Source organism: Oncorhynchus tshawytscha, linkage group LG03, assembly GCF_018296145.1.
Source record: "Oncorhynchus tshawytscha isolate Ot180627B linkage group LG03, Otsh_v2.0, whole genome shotgun sequence".
Taxonomy (NCBI): Eukaryota; Metazoa; Chordata; class Actinopteri; order Salmoniformes; family Salmonidae; genus Oncorhynchus; species Oncorhynchus tshawytscha.
In genome coordinates this window covers 52,218,831-52,242,243 of record NC_056431.1, presented here as the reverse complement: position 1 = coordinate 52,242,243, position 23,413 = coordinate 52,218,831, and the positions used below count along the sequence as shown (strand labels likewise).

Below are 23,413 nucleotides of genomic sequence, written 5' to 3'. Positions count from 1 at the left end.
TCTTCAGGGTGGGTTCCACATGCTTCATGGTCCTAGTTCCACAGCAACTGGCTTTACTTATCAGGAACTAAAACCAAACAACTGCTCTTTGCCTACTTCCTTAGAAATATCAATATTCAGCATAACATGTTGGAACAGAATATTAACTTTTTTGTATTTCCGCTTGTCTCTCAGTAACTTTCCATACACAAACTTAATTGACCCCCTCAACATACACATTTCTTATATATGTAAAATCATCAATAAGTTCTAGTATGGTAACATGAATAAGTACAGTATATTTCAAGCAAGAATCCCAATACACCAAAATTATGTCATCCATGTTGTCACCATGTACACACAAACAGCCTTGACTAAGTTCCACTTTTCCTCCTCACCTCCACATAAACATTAAGGAGTCCTTTTAAGTCTTGATGGGAAACATAAAACCTCGCTGTGCTCTTTGATAAGTTCCCTAAACGTCTCATTACAACAGTAGTAGAGGAGAGGGTCTCACCGGCTGGTAGTGATTTAGATGTGGGCTGAAGCCTTAATGACATACTCCTCAGTTACACTGCTGGGCTATCACTGGTGACAGCCACGTTGTGTGCGTGAGCGTGCTTGTGTGCATTGGACTCATTGTGTGTGTGTGTGGGGAGCATGCAAGGCAGCCACGTGTGTGTGTGTGTGTGTGTGTGTGTGTGGGGGCAATGTGTGGGGGGCAATGCAAGGCAGCCACGTGTGTGTGTGTGTGTGTGGGGGAGGGGGCAATGCAAGGCAGCCATGTGTGTGTGGGGGGAGGGGGGGGCAGCCACGTTGTGTGTGTGTGTGGGGGCAATGCAAGGCAGCCGTGTGTGTGTGTGTGTGTGTGTGTGGGGAGGGGGCAATGCAAGGCAGCCACGTTGTGTGTGTGTGGGGGGGGGCAATGCAAGGCAGCCACAGCCATGTAGAAAGTCCTGATTGTATTGGCGTCATCACAGTTTAGATTCAATTTTGAATTAACTTTTTTCCAAAGCAACCATGTACCATTTCTGTAATCTAAATTACTCTAGGATAGGGTTTTTATTTTTGACTTTTATATGTTTAGAAATATTCTAATTATGAGTGTAATGGTATATCTGTACCGTATATAGTAAAAACATACTAGTTAATTTGTTCCAGATGCTGAGAAAGAAATATATAGTATATGAATTCAAAAATCCATTGGTTGCATGTCAAAATCAGTCTAGTCACTAAGAAGCCTGGCTGACTAGTGCAAGGTGAGGACAAACACACACACACACACACACACACACAGCCTTCCCGCCATCTCTTTTCACCTCTCATTCTCCCAGAGAGTAATTGTACCTGTCATTAACGGTGTAATTACCATATTAATGTGTCTAGTGTGATGCCTGGCTCTTTTCTACAGGATAATGACCCTCCTGTTAGCTGTGACAGCACCTATTGAACACTCCCCTCTCACTGTCACTCTCTGCCTATTCACTCATACTCCTCACCATTTAAACACTTGAGTCAGCTGCAGGCTCAGTGCTCTCTCTTCTACTTCACCGTCTCCCCTTACAAATCATTGACTATTATCAATCCTTCATTCTGGATATTTAGCATGAATCTTTCATTGTGACAATGGGAGGAGGTTTGACTTCTATTAGCAGATTGACGACCTCTATAGTTGTTAGACTGATTTGTATCTTCTTCCTGAGGACCTCAGATTGACAGACTTGGACTTGGGTCTGACTGGATCAATAGAACTACATTTCGAATGTTTCTGATTCTTAGAAGGCTGGGATTCTATTTATATGTCTATGACTGGATCAGGGAAAAAAGTTATTCACATTATCGCTTAGTAATACTGAATCATCAATGCAAGAGATGGCAAAAAGTGATGGAAATGCATGAGTACCGGCACACTCCCGTGTACCGAGTGTTACACTCAGTAGCACCCTTTCTATCACCAGACAGTCTCTTAATGGTAGTGGGTGAACAGATGATAGCCCACTCGGGCTGTGTACTTGTGTAAAGGGCACTGCTTGCTTAGCTAATTCCACTTCCTCCTGATTCGGCTCACACCGAGGCTCGAACCCATGTTCGAGCCTCGGCTTTGCTAGCATACATGACCGCCCTGCCAAAGTGTGTTACCAGTTGTGCCATGTGAAGAGCTAGCTATTCCACGGAGAAGGTGGGGTACTTCAGGCTGAGGAGTAAGTTTCACACATCCTCATGTGCTACACCTGTGTACATGTGTGTATCTGTCTGGAACCCATGTAGGGTGTTTACCCAGGAAGACCTGTCTGTTCCTCCCCCAGACCACACTAAGATCAATATGACACTTCTTTGCTCATCAAGGACTGAAATCTGAGAGAGAGACGGAGAGAAGACAGAGGTACGCCATGCCCTCCTCTGACAATATATAACATGATGTTGAGAAGGCTTATAGGAGTGTGTGAAGAAAACTTAGTGGACTCACAATTGACTCCTGGGCTTGACTCCAAACACACTTCAACACATGGACTTTCTTTCTGAGGGGCCTTGATATGTATACTTACACAATCTTATTAGAGCTATATAGTGGCAAATTGTTTTTTACTATTTATTCTTGCCCCACACAAACTTTTTGGGAAGATAAAGGAGATCCCAGCAGACGAGTTCTGAGGTGAAAAAAACTCTCCTCACCTCTCTCATCTGGGACTATCTCACACACTGGGGAAGTAGCAGCTAATTTTATCACACAATGTAGCAGCTAGCTATTGTCACTGGACTCCTGGTGACAGATGATTAGTTATCATGAAGGTTGTTGTAGCTGAGTAATGTTCCAGCCACTCTTTCTCTCTCCCTCCCCTTTTCTCCCTTTCTCTCTCTCTCTCTCTCTCTCTGTCTTTCATCTCAGATCTCTTTTTTTTCACCTCTATTTTCAGTGAGGAGCTGCAACAAACACGGATGGTGCTTAACAAGTAACATCTTAAACAAAAATGTTCCTTGAGTTGTAAATGGACTCCCCAGTTCAACATGACTTCACCCTCGGCCCTATACCACCCTATACGTCAAACCATATCCCCCAGTACTAGTAGCTGTGTGTGTGTCTAAGGTCTCTGCAATGGGCTTACTCTCACTACGCTTTACTCAAGTCACTCGCAATGTTGTATGAACTCTCCAGTGCTTGATTTGCCTGCCCACTCAAACTAAATGAAGACTAATTAAGATGGACATATAGACTAAGACAGATTAACCTCCCTTCTCTTCTACCACGTAGATCTACTGTTAAATATTTTGACCTCTCTGCCAGCCAGGAAGGGGCTGAAGAAAGAGACATGTGTTCCTCATAGACCCCTGTTTATTTGACTTTTATACTTGCATTACAGAGTAGTAAACATATCAGCTGCTCCTGGTACGTGAAGCCAGCTCAAAGATGCCGGCTTCTGTACTATGGCGAGACGGCTTATCGCTTCCCACAAGGCCCTCTCAATGCAATAGTTTGCTCAAGGGAAGAGAAGCATCTCCCATTGGTGGAATCCTGTATTACCTTTTTAGTGGATTAAACACATTAATGTAATCAAGATGATGTAATCTGAGTCTAACTAAGTAAAAATGCAAACGATTTTGGTACAGTTCAACATTTCAAAAACATTTACGATAAATCCACTGAAACTTGTATGAAGGGTCCATAAACATACCTTTCTACATCTGGAAAGCAGTACGGTTTCCAAAACATTTAGTCACTATTGATATGGGTACCATGCTGAGCTGTGGGTGCTCTGAGAAGTGTAGGCAGTGTGTTGATGCATTGAGCTCTCAGCTCTCCGCTCTCTCTCTCTCTGTAGTGCTTGATAGTGTTGGGGTAAGGAGAGCTCTTCTGCCTGAAGGGTTGGTCTACTTATACAAGCACTCCATGACAGACGACAGAAAGATAAAGACCACGTTTACTTGGCTGTTCCTGAGGTTAGCCTTTTAATTCATGCCATTGTTGGCTCTGTGCCATCCCCCAATCCCACTCCACTCCTTCTCTACTCCAGCGTGACGCTAGTCAGTGTGTTTATTTTTCTCTTGCTGGGCTGAGGATGTTGTGAGAGGACAACCTGCTCCCATTTTGATAGAATGATTACCCGGCCGCATCACCCCCTCAATCTCACCCGCCAACCTCCAACACCCTCTCTGTACCTAATCATCACCCACTACCTATACCTAGCCTAACCCAGCCCTACAAACATCCAACCCCCTCACCCATGGTTCATCCTCATGCTCCAGATTTATACAGTCCAGCCTGGTAATATCCTAACCACCCCAGTGAACACCCACTTAACAACCCAAAAATGCACCCCTATTGTCCAGGGATAAAAGGTCCTCTCCTCCTCCCCCCTCCTCCTTCCCACCCCACTGTCCCCTTTTGAGACCGGGCCCTTCCATGCTGTGCTATTGGACATTCCCTTGGTTTTTCCCCCACCCCTGACTGCCTTACTATAAACCAACCCGGATGCTCCAATTAAGAGCCTTAATCTCTGACTAGGCCCTCGGACAGAGAAAGGGGGAGAGAGCGAAAGGGACTGAGAAAGAGAAAAGGGGGGAGAGAGGGGCAGAGAAAGAAAGAGCGGGAAAGGTAGAAAGAGGAGGGGGGGTGTAAGGGAAATGCATCCCAAAGTTCAGTGGCTGTCACACTGGCACTGCGGGTCTTTGCTGTAAAAATTGTATAAAATTAAGGCTGGCAATAAATCATTTAACTTTCTCCGTGTGGGAGATGGAGCTGTAGCCAACACTCTCCTAGTTTAAGACCTTGCTTGTTGTTTTTAATGTAAATTGATTCCTTCAGTTAGCATAGCCTGCAAAGCTAGCTGACACAAAAACCAAAGAGTAGTTGCAAGGCACTGAGTTAAATCCCCTACTAGACTAGTAGTAGTATATTCACAAACAAAATGGTTCTGTTTTAGGAAGAGAAAGAGTCAGAGCCAGGCCTGACAGCCTGTCTGAATTCTCAGACCCCTAAAAAAGCACCTGCGAACCAATCAGACAGAGGATCTCTGACCCTTACCCAATCACATCAACCATCTCAGATCCTCCACAGCTGTTTCTCATTGCTTTTTTAAAAATTCGTTCCCTGAGTGAGAGAGTTTCCTTCAGACCAGAAATCCCAGGAGAATGATCCTTAGACCAGACTGTCTGTGAGGAGGTGAGTCAGGTTCTTGTTCTGTGTCAGCAGCCTAGTGTTATCAGTGGCAGTTTAATAGAGTCCAGAATATGTCTCTCTCTGAGACACTCCCCGCATATCCTCTTGGCTCATCCCACCCCTGTCAGGCCCCAGTTAGGGCCCAGAACCCTGGCTACCCAGGAGGCCATCACCCCGGGGTGACCCCCAGCCACAACACCCAACCCCCCTCAGACAATGCTCCCACGCATTGTCTGGCTATGGAGGGCACTTCCTCTGTTTCTCCCACTCTCTCTCTCCCTTTTCCCGTTAAAAAATACCCTTTTAGTGAGGGGGAGAGGGGGGATGTGCTGAACCAGTGCTGACCATGCCGTCATCGGGTTGTGAGGGCGTTCTTTGTATGAGCTGGCAGCTTTTCTATCACCTGTGATGCAGAGGTCAAAGGGTCAGATAACACTAGCTGTTGTGGCCAGGGTTCCCGCACTGGGTTTGATGTGAGACTTTGCTTAGTTGTTGCATTAGGAAGAGCAACAAAAAAAGACAATGAGCAATCAGTAAGAATAGAGAATAATATAGAAATTGCAAATCATGTCAACTGTGTTAGAATAAGAAATAATACAAGTAAGCTTGTAGATAGCATTGTGTCGAGGGACAGTTTTATTCACACAATCTTAATTCAACAGACAACCTCATTTTATCACCATGTCTGCTGTAGCGACAATAGACTTAGTTATCTGTGCTCTAAGGTAATTAGTGAACCAGACCCACACCTGGGTGTGTTAACCAGGGTTAGGTCAGCTGATCCAGTGATCCATCAGAGTCTGGTCAAGTAGCTGATTAACCAGACAGACCATCAGTCTTACAGAGACCCTCGCTCCTCTCTGGTCCCCAAAGCTATAGCAAGCTAACGGTATGCTAACATACCAGTCATCAGTCTTACAGAGACGGCAGGCTAATGCTAACATCTAGGCAGTGGTGGAAAAAGTACCCAGTTGTTATACTTGAGTTAAAGTAAAGTAAAGATACCTTAAAATGGCCCAAGTGAAAATCACCCAGTAAAATCCTACTTGAGTAAAAGTTTTAAAGTATTTGGTTTTAAATTTTCTTAATTATCAAAAGTAAATGTAATTACTAAAATATACTTTAGTATTTAAAGTAAATCTATAAATCATTTGAAATTCGGCACGGTTTTCTTTTCTTTTTTTACGGCGAGCCAGGGGCACACTCCAACATAATTTACAAACAAAGCATTTGTGTTTAGTGACCCAGCCATATCAGATGCAGTAGGGATGACCAGGGATTTTCTCTTTTAAGTGAGTGAATTAGACCATTTTCCTCTCCTGCTAAGCATTCATAATGTAATGAGTACTTTTGGGTGTCAGGGAAAATGTATGGAGTAGAAAGTACATTATTTTATTTTAGAATGTGGTGGAGTAAAAGTAAAAGTTGTCAAAAATATAAATAGTAAAGTACAGATACCCAACAAAAACTACTTAAGTAATACTTTAGTCTTTTTACTTAAGTACTTTACACCACTGCATCTAGGTTCAAAAGACTTCTTAACAGCTTCTACCCCCAAGCCATAAGACTGCTTAACAGCTTCTACCCCCAAGCCATAAGACTGCTGAACAGCTTCTACCCCCAAGCCATAAGACTGCTGAACAGCTTCTACCCCCAGGCCATAAGACTGCTGAACAGCTTCTACCCCCAAGCCATAAGAGCCATAAGACTGCTGAACAGCTTCTACCCCCAAGCCATAAGACTGCTGAACAGCTTCTACCCCCAAGCCATGAGACTGCTGAACAGCTTCTACCCCCAAGCCATAAGACTGCTGAACAGCTTCTACCCCCAAGCCATAAGACTGCTGAACAGCTTCTACCCCCAGGCCATAAGACTGCTGAACAGCTTCTACCCCCAGGCCATAAGACTGCTGAACAGCTTCTACCCCCAAGCCATAAGACTGCTGAACAGCTTCTACCCCCAGGCCATAAGACTCCTGAACAGCTTCTACCCCCAAGCCATAAGACTGCTGAACAGCTAATCAAATGGCTACCCGGAGTATTTGCATTGACCCCCTTTTTTTCCGCTACTGCTATTCACTGTTTATTATCTATGCGTAGTTACTTTACCCCTACCTATATGTACATACTGCCTCAATTACCTCGACTAACCTGTACCCTCACACATGGACTCTGCGACCGGTACCCCCGGTCTATCATTATTGATATTTTATTGATACTTTTTTAAAACTTTTAGTTTATTTAGTAAATATTTTCCAAACTCTTATTTTTCTTAACTGCATTGTTGGTTAAGGGCTTGTAAGTAAGCATTTCACGGTAAGGTCTACACCAGTTGTATTCGGCGTATGTGACAAAGAGGATTTGATTTGAACATCACAGGCCAGTGAGTTTACATGGCTGCCCCCCTCAAGCTCTCCTTTCTCTAAATGCTCAGCATAATGTAGTCCACTCCCAGCTGGGTGATGCATGGCGGTCATTAGCCCCTGATCCCCAAGACACGTCTGCCCAACGCTGATATCTGCATTTCCTTTCCAGCCATTGCCCCCCTTTCCCCTACACTACCATAACATACAGGCACCTACTGTTATAACTTACTATATGGCAAAGAGAGGTGAGGTCCTAGTCTTATTACAGTGCCCTAAAGACAATTAAGAGCACCAGAGGAACAGTGCCCCTCCCTACCTCAGCTCAGGTATAGGTGATGCATCATACTGACTGGTGGTCAAAGATCAGTCAGATTTGGGGTTTGCTGAAACTGAGTTTCTTAGGAGTGATTAGTTGGATTAGGCCTGTTGTTTGATGGAGATGGATGATGGCAGAGAGAAGCCAGCTGGATAGAGGGAGGGGTGTATGTTGTGAGAAGGAGAGGGTGTATGTTGTAAGAGGGTGTATGTTGTTGAGAGTGTTGGCTGTTAAGGCCCATCATGCAGGCTATGTTTAGGGCTAGTTACCATGGGCACCCCAAGATGTGTCCGATCTGCATCGGGCGTTGTGTAGCCGTGTCCTGAGCTTGTTTCCTGTACACAACTCTTTCTCTTACACACACGTGGTCTAACATTTTAAAATGGTGCTTCTCACACAAAGTTTCCCTGCCTGATATTATTTAATGAACACCTTCCAAGAATCTGAAGTGGAATAATGAGTCCTTTCTATTAAAAAAAAAACATTTTCAAAGAACATTCTCCCATCCTCCCTACATAGTCTCCCTTCAGCCCCATCAATCTTACTGTTTAACACGGTATATGGATGCCCTAGCCAAGCTGTAACTGTCACCAAATGGACAATGTACCGTTTGAGACGTCAACGTCTTCAAATAAATAATTTAACTCAACCACTTCCCGGAGTCAACAGAGCTGGACCTGAAAACAATGTTACTTTTCCATACTGTATGTTTATTTGAATATTAAAGTGAATTTCCTCTGCCTCTTAGCAGCCAGTCACTGACTTCAAATCAGTCAAAGAAAATAAACACAGGTTCTCTGATAAACATCCGTTCTTCATGTTGCTATGGAGCCAGGCCCTGACCTAATTTACTTACCTTTAACCCCAAATCCCCTATCAATAAAACATGTATCATTTTACCATCTGCCCCTGAGGGAGGGGTGTGAAGAGAAGAGCACACACACACACACACACACAGTCTCTCTCTCTCTCGCACGCACACACACTTAATACTTCCTTTCAGAGGTGGTATGGTTGTTTCGTGCTCTGCTGTAAGCCCGTAATCCTTCTGTCGCCATGGCGAGCCCATGCCTCAGGAGGAGTCAGCACCGCCGACTAAACCTGGGGCTGTGAACTTTAAACTGGTCTTGGATCAGTCTTAATACATTGGCCTATTAACCTGTTGTGTGTGTGGATTTGGACTAGGATCTGACTAACCACACAGGCTTATTAACCTGGCTGGTTCATGCTGTGTGTGTGTAATAATAGTCATAGGTCAGTCTAAATACACAATAGGAACTGTTTAACCTCTCAAATGGGGCTAAACTGTTGTGGTTGAATGGATGTGCAGTACTATTGACCAACAAAAAAAGGCCTCTCTCCCTCTATTTCTCCTCAGCTTGGTGTTAACAAATTGCACGCTAGCTACCGAAATCTTTCCTCCATTCACCGGTAGCCTTAGGCCGGTCAGACTGTTGCTTTGCTTCCCATGGTGCAGTGCAGCACAGGCCAAGACGGGACGGGGCCGTACGTTCGTTGTGTGTAGAAGTTGGCATGGTGCTGTGTAGTTAGGACCCCAGCCAACTTATTCTGCTGGAATTTCCTGTCTGAATGGAACCCCCTCCTACTCCTCTCCTTCTTTCCCTCCCACCCTAGCCCCCTCCTCTCCTCCTCTTCCCCTAGCTCCCTCTCTCATACCCCTCTCCGCTAGTGTCCTCCCTCATTTTCTCAGAGAGCGAGACAGAAAAGCTGTTTTAATTACCCTGTCCAGGCTAGGTCTCTCTCTCTCTCTCTCAATATTATTATCACTAAGTACTTCCTTAGAGGATGAGACCCTTGTGCGTTCCAAATGGCACCCTATTCCTTATATATAGTGCACTACTTTTGACCAAAGCCCTATGGGTTCTAGGTCAAAAACCGTGCACCATATAGAGAATCGGGTGCCATTTGGGATGCAGACCCTCTTCACTTCAATGTAGAGCCCTGATCTGATCCTTGCTACTGATGGCTGTGTCTGGACATGAAAAGTGAATGTTTTCCCTTTGCTCTGAGCATCACAGACAAAAAACACACACCAGTGCCTTTTGTTAATAACACATGTCTCTGTCTTTAGGGTGAGATCACACCCGACCACAACAAGAATAAAGGTTGTTGTCTGGATGTTTGACACATCTGAGAAGATTATTACGGGGGATGGAATCCAATAATATTTTTAAAGACATTTAAGCAAATGTAATGATGAGGGAACATCTACAGGTGCTGAGAGCACACAGATATGTAAATGAACACAAACAAAGTTACCACAGTTTAAGAAGCATGTTCCCATGAGGTGGGTGGATCAACTCGATCCACAGAGATGAAAGTAACTGCCTTGAAGTGACAATGAGCAGCTTCACGGACACTAACTAGACTCTGATGAGAACATCCTGAATGTATCTAAACCTTTCTGCACTGGAGGCTCACATTTACATTTTACATTTGAGTCATTTAGCGGACGGTCTTAAGACCGCTAGGTGGGACAACAACAAATCAAATACATTTTTATTTGTCACAGGTGTAGACCTTACCGTGAAATTAGTTGAGGTAATTTGTACATGTAGGTAGGGGTAAAGTGACCATGCATAGATAATAAACAGCGAGTAGCAGCAGTGTAAAAACAAAGGGAGGGTCAATGTAAATAGTCCAGGTGGCCATTTGATTAATTGTTCAGCAGTCTTATGGCTTGGGGATAGAAGCTGTTAAGGAGCTTTCTGGACGTGACTTGGCGCTCCTGTACCGCTTGCCGTGCGGCAGCAGAGAGAAGTCTATGACTTGGGTGACTGGAGTCTTTGACCATTTTTTGGGCCTTCCTCGTAGTAAGGTGGGGGTTGAGGGGGGGTGCTGTGGGATTATTTCAGATACTCTTTGAAGAGGTAGCGTTTCAGGTGTTTTCGGAAGATGGGCAGGGACTCTACTGGCCTAGCTTCAGGAGGAAAATATGATCCCTTCTATCCATTCAAGTAGTTATATGTCTATGATTACATGCAGTGTTGTAAAGTCTACACTACTGTAGAGTCTACAGAGAGCAAAGTGAGAGGGTGTGTTCTAGACACTTTCAGCATTGTCCTGCCAGAGGAGAGTGAGAGTGTCAGGTTGCAAAAGTGTGTGAGGGGAGGCTGGGGCAGTGTGTCCCTACATTGCTGCTCGCCCAGGGGGACAGCTGGCAGTCCAGTGCCTGTGGACCCAACCCTGTACCATGTACCCAACCCCTGTACCTGCCTCTTGTTGTCCCTGTGGCCCAAGAAACAATGCAGCTGTCTGGGTGATGGAACAGGCCTACTCAGTCTATCCCCCTAGATCAGAACAGCTCCTCTCTCTCTGGGGCTCCTTACTTTGTCTAATAAGAGGAAGTTGTTCCTATTTTCTTGTTTTCAAGTTAGGGTATGCCAACTCCAGTAGACTTTGAGTACCACTGACCTCCTTGACCCAGACCCATTCCATATCACTCCATCCTCTTCAACAGCTCACTCTCCCTGCCTCGCATCCAGAATTGTTGGGAGCCAGGAGACATGTTTGGATAAACGCTGGAACTTCTCCGCACAATCATCCCCCCATTAAGTTTTTACAGGGTGGCTTTTTTGTCGCTTCCAACGTACAAGTTGACTTGTGTCTGAATGTGTCTTCTCTTTCATATAAAAGGAAGAGAGAGGCTCGTTGGCAGACGTCCAAAGTAGAACAGGGTTTCCCAAACAAGGTCCTGCCCCCCCCCCCCCGGGTGCAAATTTAGTTTTTGTGTAGTGCTAGGGAAAAACCAAAAGGACCGAGTTTGGGACACCCTGGTGTAGAACGTTACAGAGACTGAGGTCCTGTAACGTGGAGGGCGAGGATGTTCAATTACACTGACCTGATGTCATGATGAACACTGTTTTGTTGCAGTTGTGCTACTTGGCAAGCTGTCAATGATGAAAACAAGAGAACATATCTCTTCATGATTAATGCCGCAACGCTTGTAAACAATTCCCTGCAAGTCAACCATTTCTAACAACAATCACAGTTGTTGGGACAGTGCATACCTGAAACCATGGATTTGTATGTCACAATAACCCACAAATTAGGGTACAGTACAACAGGCAATCATGAGAACAATAGGCTCAATCGCGAATAAGTACCAGTAATGTCTTGCTTTGTGTTTGCAGTTCCCAAAGAAAAACATTCAAAACATTCCTGTTTGGCCTCCAGGCAGACAGAGTCGAGTTACAGTGGCATGTTTTCTCAGCCATGGCTTCAGGAGCCTCCATGAGTCTTTGTGCAGTAATGAAGCTAAGTACATATCAAACAGGAGGCTACCAAGGAAGGTGCCATCATGCTCAGAGAAGAGAGTTGAAGAACGTTTCCTGTCTTGTCTTCAAACACCACTGCTCAGAGGCAAAGCTCTGCGGTGGGCTTAGCCTCAGTCCTTATAGCTTTAGTCATTTTCCTCTCAGGTGAGACATGAGGCCACAACAATCTCTGTCATTTGCCTCAGTTTGTGCTCTGTTTGTGGGCTAAGCTTTGTAGTGTGGTGCCTGTCCATCAAAGTGACAGGGGGCTCTGCTGGGCTTTAGTGATGACCCAGGAATGCTGACTCTTGCAGGTAGAACTTCCCCTTGAAATCACACACACACAACCTCATTGCCTGCTTCCACATCCCCCTATCTCCTTCATCACCCTATCCCACACATGAGATAATGATCTGTGCCACCTAACCTCTGACCCCTGACCCCTATGGTCTCTGCTCCCCAGGTCATCTCTGACTCACTGGAGTGCGTGATGCTGCACAAAGAATCTCAATACAGAGATCCCAGAGACCAACCAGCCAACCCAAGAGAGCTGGCTGCTGCCTCTTTCTCCTTCTTCTCTTTCTCCTCACTGCAATGCACACACACTAGCCTGGATTCAGTTATTACAACATATGCTTTCACTTACTCCCATTTGTGGAGTAGAATCAGGGCAATTGTTGGGGTGGCATGTGCTGCTGAATATCCACGCTTTGGTTTTATTCAGCAAAGGGGAGGATGTTAAAGGAGGAGAAACTGAACTGGTTACAACGTAGACAGTGTTCATAAAGACAGCTAGAGATGGAGCTAAAGAGGGTGTAAATAGGCTCAGACTCAGAGGTATTCATCACACTAATTAAGGAATGTCTGTTGTTTTTAACAAGACGTCCCATGAGCTATGCACCTTTTTTATGGCAGGAAATTGTTGATTCGTCCATTTTTCTAGTCTTTCACACAAACACACTCATCGTGAAATAACTGTGTGTTTCATCCCTTTTACACAGAGCGCTATTAAGGGACACAGTACCCGGGGCAAACGATCCAGACCAAACGGATTGTAATTTAAGGTTTCTATTATTGGAACTGTAAAAAGGTAGTTACACGCCATGCTGTGGAGGTATGGAGCAGGAGTACATAATCCTTAGCTAGCTAGCTTGGTGAAATGCTGCTTCTCTTTTTTGACTCATTCCAGCTCAGGACAGCAAGTAAGTGCTCTCTCTCTTATATGAACCACTACTAGTGTGTAGGGTAATAATGGTTTAGCTGCTGCTTGTAGCTGCTGCCTGTAAGGTGAGCATCTACAGTATAGCAGGGAGGTTTTCATCTCAATCCTATTGTTCCATGTTTATGTCCAGACTGAAGCACTCCTTCACATGGGCACCTCTATACACACACACACACACGCACGTGCACACACACACTTACATACACACAGACACCAAGTTCAAAGGGCTGGATCGCAGCAGGTCTTTGTCATCTCTCATGTTTGAGATGTAGGATTCCTCAGGACCACTCTTTATTTAGTCATTCTTCTTCATGTGTGATAGTGTCAATATTTGACACACAACTTGATCCGCCAGCCCTCTGAAGTGGTTATGTTTGCTGCATTATAGCGTTTAGGTTTTTACCCTTTAAAATATTTCACTGGAAAGTCTTTATTGAGGTGGATTTCTTCTCTCCCTGCTTGCCCTGTCTCCTCCCTCTCTCGCTCTCTCTCTCTCTCCCTCCTCTTTCTTCATACAGGTCCTCACCATCTCTTCCCCACGTTTCACACACCGATCCCAATCGATATGCGTCACCACGAGGGGAGGTACCATTACGAGCCACATCCCCTCCACACCATGCATGGGTAAGTAAGACTAATGTACTCAGTAATTCATAAAGCGATGGTTTCAATTTAAGTTCAGATTTGCACCAGGAGGGCAGAATGAAAGTGATTATGGCCAAGGCATCTTGCTCAGTGGTGTCCAAAATTCTTATAGTCCCGTACCCCTTCATACATTCAACCTCCAGCTGCATACCCCCTCTAGTACCAGGGTCAACAGCTCTCAAAATATATATTTTTTGCCATCATTGTAAGCCTGCCACACACACACACACTATACGATACATTTATTAAACATAAGAATGAGTGTGAGTTTTTGTCTCAACCCGGCTTGTGGGAAGTGACAAAGAGCTCTTATAGGACCAGGGCACAAATAATAATATAATAATTATCAATAACTTTGTTCTTTATTTAACCATCTTACATATAAAACCTTTTGTTCATTGAAAATTGTGCCTAACTCACCACAGGTTAATGAGAAGGGTGTGCTTGAAAGGATGCACATAACTCTGCAATGTTGGGTTGTATTGGAGAGAGTCTCAGTCTTAAATAATTTTCCACACACAGTCTGTGCCTGTATTTAGTTTTCATGCTAGTGAGGGCCGAGAATCCACTCTCACATAGGTACGTGGTTGTAAAGGGCATCAGTCTCTTAACAGCGTGATTTGCCAAGGCAGGATACTCTGAGCTCAGCCCAATCCAGAAATCAGGAAGTGGCTTCTGATTCATTTCAATTTTCACGGAACCATTGTTGCAATTTCGATGAGGCTCTCTTATTCAGATACCGGTAAGTGGACTGGAGGCAGGGCATGAACGGATAACGAATCTAGTTGTTTGCGTCATCCATTCCGGGAAAGTACCTGCGTAATTGCGCATCCAACTCACTCAGGTGCTTCGCTATATCACATTTAACATTGTCCGTAAGCTTGTTCATTTGCACCCAAAAAAATCATACAATGATGGGAAGACCTGTGTGTTGTCCTTGTTAATACAGACAGAGAAGAGCTCCAACTTCTTAATCATAACCTCAATTTTGTCCCGCACATTGAATATAGTTGTGGAGAGTCCCAGTAATCCTAGATTCAGATAATTCAGGCGAGAAAAAACATCACCCAGATAGGCCAGTCGTGTGAGAAATTCGTCATCATGCAAGCGGTCAGACAAGTGAAAATTATGGTCAGTAAAGAAAACTTTAAGGTCGTCTCTCAATTTTAAAAAACGTGTCAATACTTTGCACCTTGATAACCAGCAAACTTCTGTATGTTGTAAAAGCATTACATGGTCGCTGCCAATATCATTGCATAGTGCAGAAAATACATGAGAGTTCAGGGGCCTTGCTTTAATAAAGTTAACCATTTTCACTGTAGTTTCCAAAACGTCTTTCAAGCTTTCAGGCATTCCCTTGGCAGCAAGAGCCTCTTGGTGGATGTTGCAGTGTACCCAAGTGGCGTCGGGAGCAACTGCTTGCACGTGCGTTACCACTCCACTATGTCATGGCTTTTGCGCCATCAGTACAGATACCAACATGAGCAGCAGCTAAATGCACTGTTTGAAAATGTGAAGAAAACAATGTATTTGGCATACCCCCGATGGTATTGCATACCCCAGTTTGGGAATACCTGATCTAGCTGAATTGTTGGGCACTGGCTTCTGTTTAAGTTTGTTAAACCTTATCTTTAATTAAATGGAAATGTACTTGAATGTTTTCTGGAGTGTGTCCTGTTCTTTACAAGAATGTGAATGAGCAGGTCAGTCATCACCCTGTAGTGATTTACCCTCGGTGGTCCCGCCATCTCTCCCTCCTTTCATCCGAGTCAGAGAGAGAGAAACCTTTCCAAACGGCGAGAGAGAAAGCAAGGTCCATATTAAAGACAGATGATACGGAGAGAGAGAAAGCCAGGTCCATATTAAAGACAGATGATACTGAGAGAGAGAAAGGAGAAAATAAAGAACCAGTCGGTTTAGCACCAATACAACAGAATGTTAACATTTCCGTTCGTATCTCCCTTCCTTTCGTTTCATGGTGTGGGACTTGGAAAGCTCTGTAGCCCGCTGGCATGGTGCGCTGAAATGCTAGGGAGCATTGCCAGAGAGACATCCTCTTCACATTAGAGGAGATCCACAGAGAGGGATTTGTCAGGCAGACAGACAGACAGACTGAGGCAGGCAGGCATGCAAGCTATCAAGAAAGAAAGATAGACAGAACTTTGGCCAAATTGGGATTATTTGTGTCATTCAGGCTCCACACATTTCTATCCAGTCCACACCTTTTAATTTGTTGTCCGTCCCAGAAAAAGTTTGGTCTGCTTAACATTGCCAGCTCTCCTCTCCTTTCTCCGCTTATCTTAAAAAACACAAAGAGGTGGATGAAACAAATCAATAGGTTTGTGGGACTTCTATTTGCATTCCCAGATCTGATGGTGATGGTGATACATACATTGTTCCTGCAGTGGAAAAGCTATTCATCACTAGACAAACCAGGGAGGAGGACGAGTGGAGTTGAAAACAGAGTCCTTACTCCCACTGCCATGATTAATGTGATTTGATCTTGACAGTGCTCCCCTAATTCATCAATGCCCTGATCTAGCTGTCTGTTCCTCCGCCTGTGCCAAAATCACCCTAATTACATATACCTTGCTCTGCAAATTAAGTAGCGGTGTCATATGTCGGTGGTGTATGTCGCTTTGTTACCCGCACGGCAGTATGTCAGGGGTTCTGCTTCCTGTCTACCTGAACAAGACAGTTCCGCACTGAGACCCTTCATCACTGTTTGCTTGGAAAATAATGAGGGCATGGGTCATTTTTGTCAGAGCTGTCATATTTACAGCTATCGGACTATTCCTACTCTGGTAGAAGGGATGGATGCTGCCTTCATGCCTGTCTGGCAGCGCCTCAGAACAGAGCTAGCTATGGGACAGTTCCTTCTCTGTTTATAACTAGTTTCCATATACACTGAGTGAACAAAACATTAGGAACACCTTCCTAATATTGAGTTGCAACCCCATTTGCCCTCAGAACAGCCTCACTTCATTGGGGCATGGACTCCACAAGATGTCAAGCGTTCCACATGGATGCTGGCCCATGTTGACTCCAAAGCCGCCCACAGTTGTGTCAAGTTGGCTGGGTGTCCTTTGGGTGGTGGACCATTCTTGATACACACAGGAAACTGTTTAGCGTGAAATGTGCCTGGCACCTACTACCATACCCCTTTCAAAGGCACTTAAATATTTTGTCTTGCCCATTCACCCTCTGAATGGCACACATACACAAACCATGTCTCAAGGACTAAAAATCTTTCTTCAACCTGTCTCCTAGCCTTCATCTACACTGATTGAAGAGGATTTAACAAATGACATCAAATAAGGCATCATCGTTTTCACCTGGATTCACCTAGTCAGTCTATATCATGGAAAGAACAGGAGGAACAAGAGCCAGAACCAGTTCCTAGGGAGGGATGCTGCATCAGTCAGTACCCGACTAGATAGGCCTCTTGGTTACTCATGGATATGGCTAGATGCACCAAAGACATAAAAGTAAAATGCCTGGAGCATTTCGCTGGTCTGGACTAGGGGAATTTGGCAAAGTTCTTTGGAGAAAGATTGGGACATTTTGGGAAAGATGCATTCATCCCTCAACAGTACATTGCTTGCTTGCTCTGAGACAGTGTAACAGTACAGAGCTTTGCTTTGAGACAGTGCTTATAATGTGCGGTGTAGGCCTAAAGTGGATTGTGGGAATGGGCATCCTCTGTGTGAACCCACAAGTCAGTGAAGAGGGAAGCCAGCCTCTTCTCTCTGCCAACATGTTGGAGGGGGTAATTAGTATCCAAAATCCAGCCTTCCGTTCCCAGAACATAAACGGCAACACAACGAGAGGAAGCAGAAAACAGATCCCCACTCATTCCAGATCAGCAGGACCGCTATTTATTCTTTTGGGGAGTTGGGATCCAAATTGCAGCATTGAACTGAACTGAATTCTGAAGGTTTTGTGAGGTGGAGCTGGAGAGCTGCGGCCTGCACCACCCTTGTACGCAAACACATGCGGTCCAGCTTTCCAGGCAATCATTCTAGGCTTGGAATGTGTTGATTAAATGGACTTTCCAGTTCAGCTATTTGTTTTTTTTGTAGTTTAAAGTACAGTTCCCGAGCGTGCGTTAGAAGGGAAGACGATCTTGAGCATGCTGATTGGTTAGCATTGGAAGATTGGGTTGATCCTGAGCATGTTGATAGGGTGTCAGTCCATTGACACTCAGTTTTTTAGGGTGTTGGTTCTAGCCTTCACTCAGTACTAATGGGAGGATTTAAAGGTTCCTGTGAATTATTGTGAGGAATGCATTCATGAAAGGACAGAAGCAGCTATCAATCAAATGGTTTGAAAATGTCAAGATTTATCTGGCAAATTTAGATGATTTGGTTTGAAGAACTGCAGAAGTCACCAAGTTGAATCAGAATAAAAGATAAGTGTGTCTTTGCATACCAGCTACTGTCCCCACTAGGTTTCTAGGTCATCCTCATTCCTTTGTCTGCTGTACACAGAGTTCACTTGTTAAAGAATAGTATACCATCAAAGTTTGAGTCCAAATCCTCAGCATCCTGATGAAGAGTCCCAAAAACAACTAGGAGCTCACTGCAGCCCCATCCCCAGCCCCTGTGGGGTAACACAGCTTGCATCCCAAATGGCACCCGATCCCCTTTATAGTGCACTACTTTTGACCAGATCCCTATGGGCCCTTGTCAAAAGTAGTGCACTATATAGGGAATAGGGTGCCATTTGACACACAGACACAGTGATTTATCTCAATGGGAGTGGCTGCCCAGAAGTACAGACGAGAGTGTGTCACGTCGTAATTCATCTGCTGAGCCAGTAGGGAAAAACATGCCAGAGAGGCAAATACTAACTTGTTGGCGGTTCCAGACAGCCAGGCAAAGAAAGTAGAGAGAGAGAGATCCACCGAAACAGGATGCCTGAATTCACATAACCTTCAGTGTTGGGGAGGAGAGGTAAAGGCTGCTATCTGTCTGTCTGTTGGTCCAGAGAAAGGCTTCCTTAACGCCTTGTTCCACCACCCTGGAGTTGCCGTAAAGACTAAGGCTACTTAAAAAGAGGTGTTGAATACAGTAGGTGCAGGTGGCCCTAACCAGCCTATGTCCATTTACTGCCCTGCCCCACACCAAAAGGACCGCACAGAAACATCCCTCTCCCCTATCCTCTGTACTCCACATGCATACACACAGTTATGCACTTACTCATATGTTTTTGAAGCTCAAACAAGCAATCCCTTGTCCAAATGCACTTTTTCTCACACTAGGAATCCAACAATGGGATAGCAGAGAGTAGCTACATAAGCTGGTAATCATACAGTGAAGCAAACAACAATTACCTCAAGTAGAAATGTACTGTAGGTTGTGTGGCTTGTATTCACCCTCCACTTTCTACTCCTCCTACAATATACAGTGCATTCGGAAAGTATTCAGACCCCTTCACCTTTTCCCCATTTTCTTATGTTACAGCCTTATTTTGAAATGGATGAAATAACAAAAATGTACTCTTCAATCTATGCACAATACCCCATAATGACAAAGCGAGAACTGTTTTTTATTTTTTTTATTTTAGCAAATGTATTAAAAATAAAAACATACCTTATTTACATAAGTACTCAGACCCTTTATGTACTTTACCTTACATAAGTACTTTACCCTTTATGAGACTTGAAATTGAGCTCAGGTGCGTCCTGTTTCCATTGATCATTCTTGAGATGTTTCTACAACTTGATTGGAGTCCACCTGTGGTAAATCCAATTGATTAGACATTATTTGGAAAGGCACATACCTGTCTATATAAGGTCCCACAATTGACGGTGCAAGTCAGAGCAAAAACCAAGCCACGAGGTCGAAAGAATTGTCCGTAGAGCTCAGAGACAGGATTGTGTCGAGACACAGATCTGGGGAAGGGTACCAAAACATTTCTGCAGCATTGAAGGTCCCAAGAACACAGTGGCCTCCATCATTCTTAAATGGAATAAGTTTGGAATCAAGACTCTTCCTAGAGCTGGCCACACTGAGCAATCGGGGGGGAAGGCCCTCGATCAGGGAGGTGAGATGGAAGAACCTTCCTGCAGCATTCCACAAATCAGACATTTATTATAGAGTGGTCAGACGGAAGCCACTCCTCAGTAAAATGCACATGACAGCCCGCTTGGAGTTTGCTAAAAGGTACCATGAGAAACAAGATTCTGGTCTCTGGTCTGATGAAACCTAGATTGAACTCTTTAGCCAGAATACCAAGTGTCATGTCTGGAGGATACTAGGCACTGCTCATCCCTTGGCCAATACCTTCCCTACGGTGAAGCATGGTTGTGGAAGCATCATGCTGAGGGGATGTTTTTCAGCGGCAGGGACCAGGTGAATAGTTAGGATTGAGGGAAAGATGAATGGTGTAAAGTACAGAGATCCTTGATGAAAATATTCTCCAGAGTGCTCAGGACCTCAGACAGGAGCAAAGGTTCACCTTCCAACAGGACAACAACCATAAGCACACAGCCAAGAAAATGCAGGAGTGGCTTCAAGTCTCTGAATGTCCTTTGGTGGCCCAGCCAGAGCCCGGACTTGAACACGATCGAACATCTCTGGAGAGACCTGAAAATAGCTGTGCAGCGACGCTCCCCATCCAACCTGACAGAGCTTGAGAGGATCTGCAGAGAAGAATGGTAGAAACTCCCCAAATACAGGTGTGCCAAGCTTGTAGCATCATACCCAAGAAGACTCGAGGCTATAATTGCTGCCAAAGATGCTTCAACAAAGTACTGAGTAAAGGGTCTGAATACTTATGTAAATGTGATATTTCAGTTTTTTTATACATTTGTAACATTCCTAATAACCTGTTTTGCTTTGTCATTATGTGGTATTGTGTAGATTGATGAGGGGGGGAAAAACTATTTAATACATTTTAGAATAAGGCTGTAACATGGAAAAAGTGATTCTGAATGCCTTCTAAATGCACTGTACATAGCTACAGACAAAGATAAAGAGACAACTGTCTGTCTTCCACTCTCCCAATGACTTCATAATATAAATAATAATAATAAAATAAATTAAAAATGCCATTTAACAGATGCTTTTATCCAAAGCGACTTAAAACCAATTTATGCTTGATCTGAAAATGTGGTCGGAGGATCCGTATGGAGGGGGTGACACAATTGAGAAGCCTCCGGAGGCATGCAGAGGCCAAATCAAGCCCCGTGCCAAATCGAGCTCCGTACTGCATCACCGTGCACCTCCCAAATTTTGTAACAATGTGGAGGGCTTTGTATAGCTGGTTGACAGTAGGTGGGGCCGGGAGGTCCAGTATAAACACAAACTCACTTTCTTGAAAACTTCCTTCGTAACAGCTCTGCAGTGCTACAGGAAGCGCATGAAGTATGAATGCCCTGAATTCTGCACAGGCCGTATCGCAGTAAATGCTGTATGGCCACTGCAGACATCAGATTGACCATGCAGGGCCTTTCACAGTCATGCTTTCATACATGTTATGTATGGGTGGTTCCGGAAATCAAACCCTCTATCCTGGCGTTGCAAGCGCCATGCCCTGCTAACTGAGCTACAAAGGACCACTTCAGTTTCATCAGTTTAGTCTGGTAGCCACCCATGGTGCTATGTATGATGGAATTCTCTTTAAATGACAGGTTCTGATGTAGAGACAGCCTGCTCTCACAGGCTTGTTTGTTCAGGATTGTTGCACTACATGCTCTGTCTGTGACTAAGACCTGTCTGTGGAGAAACAGTTCAAGTAACATCTTGTCAGAAAGAGGGCAGATTGACAAGACTTCAATAATAGTAGCTGTCAGAGAGGTCTCCTATTTGTTGTCTCCTGACAGGCCAAGGTAGTACATTTCACCTCATTATCAAAGACTCAAACACGCACGTGTGTGATTAATGGTGTTTGTTAACATGTTCTGTGTCATACTGTGACAGACAAATAAGGTTTTGATGATGATTATGTGTGAAAACTGCAATGTGTTACTGCGGTATTTTGAAGCTCAAAGAACCCCATTGAAAAAGGCATTCAGAAACGCTTCACCATTGAAACAAAGTAATTCAAGGGAATTAAGAAATGTATATGTGTCAATTGTATGTCATTTCTCCATTTGAGCTCTGATCAAATAATTCATTTAAGTCTGGGAGGTAGGGCACGACCAATTCATTTTGCACCAGTCAGGTTAGTTGTTGTTCATTTTTGCACTTCAAGCTTGTTTAGATTCCATCTAGGAGGGGGCTCCCATAAGGGAGAGCATTCACAGCCTCCACAAACTAGCCAATTTCAATTTCACAGTTTCAATTAAGTATATTGACTTATATTCCAAATACTTGAAAGGAGTCCAATACCACTGTATGTATACACACAACATTGGCCTCTTATCTGGCTTTAAATGTTTATTAAGAAATGGCACATTTGAAAATGTTCACTTGTGTACTCTGTGTTGATTCTCTGTGGCTGAGGTCGGGACCACAGGCGAGTCAGTCAACGTCCAAAATTGTACCATATTCCCTATTTAGTGCAATACTTTTGACCAGGGTCCATAGGGATTTGGTCAAAAGTAGTGCACTATATAAGGAATAGAGTGCCATTTGGGATCGCAGCCTCAGCCCGCTCTAAAGGCTCTTTGGGGTCGTCACACCTCAGATCCCACCGGTGCCTCCAAATGACACTCCCCCCACAGTGCAGCGATAACCGGGAACACTGTGGCTAAACATGAAGGATGGTGACCAACCAGCACGGTCCGTAGTAAATTACTCAGACAGATAAGAGCACTCTGGTGCCAGTTTTACGAAACCTGGAGCATCAGTGAAGCTGAACGCTAATCTGTGAAACTTGCACAGGCCTCTAGACCTGTGCCGGGTGGAAGCTCCAAGGGGAGGGAAGCAGCTTGTGTTTTTGTGTATGGAGCGTCTGTTTCTTCTCAGCTCCCCCAGAACAGAGACCTCTTTATGGTCCGTCCATTGGAGGGGTTGACGGCAGAAAGTTGGCCATCAGACAAGGCTGGTTGTCTGTAGGCGTTTACTGGAAACGGAGGGAGCAGCAAGAGCTGGGTTGGGTGCAGGTTGGCTCCCATACAGAGAGGGGTATAAATGAGAGACTGAGGTGAACCCAGGCCTTGCCAAGAACGCTAACATCTCAGACCCACCTTTCAGACCCACAACCAGCCTCTGCCAGCTTCTCATCCCTATGGATTTCAGTGGGAGATCAGTATAACCAAATCCACAGATTTTACGGGAAGAAGCCATATCAGTATTTCAACTATTTTCTTTACCTCATGTACTCCTGGCACATATCAGCATTTACTACGGAAATGTGTGTTGTAAGTCTAAGGTCCAAGTAGTATCTAATATGAATTCTTATCATTATAACTAATGGATGTTAAAACATCTTTGTGTATACTAACTTATATCGGCTTCAAATACTTTTTTCTTCAAAGCAAGAGCATTTGAGTTGTTTTTGTGTG

The 23,413-nt window shown here is 44.4% G+C and overlaps 1 protein-coding gene across 1 annotated transcript in view; it reads left to right on the top strand.

The window, feature by feature from the left end:
• gli2a (GLI family zinc finger 2a) overlaps positions 1-23,413 on the top strand; it is a 107,283-nt gene that overhangs the window by 43,280 nt on the left and 40,590 nt on the right. The window contains exon 3 of the mRNA XM_024407270.2: positions 13,833-13,938. Within this exon, the coding sequence (XP_024263038.1) occupies positions 13,833-13,938 (106 nt within the window). The remainder of the gene's footprint in view (positions 1-13,832; positions 13,939-23,413) is intronic.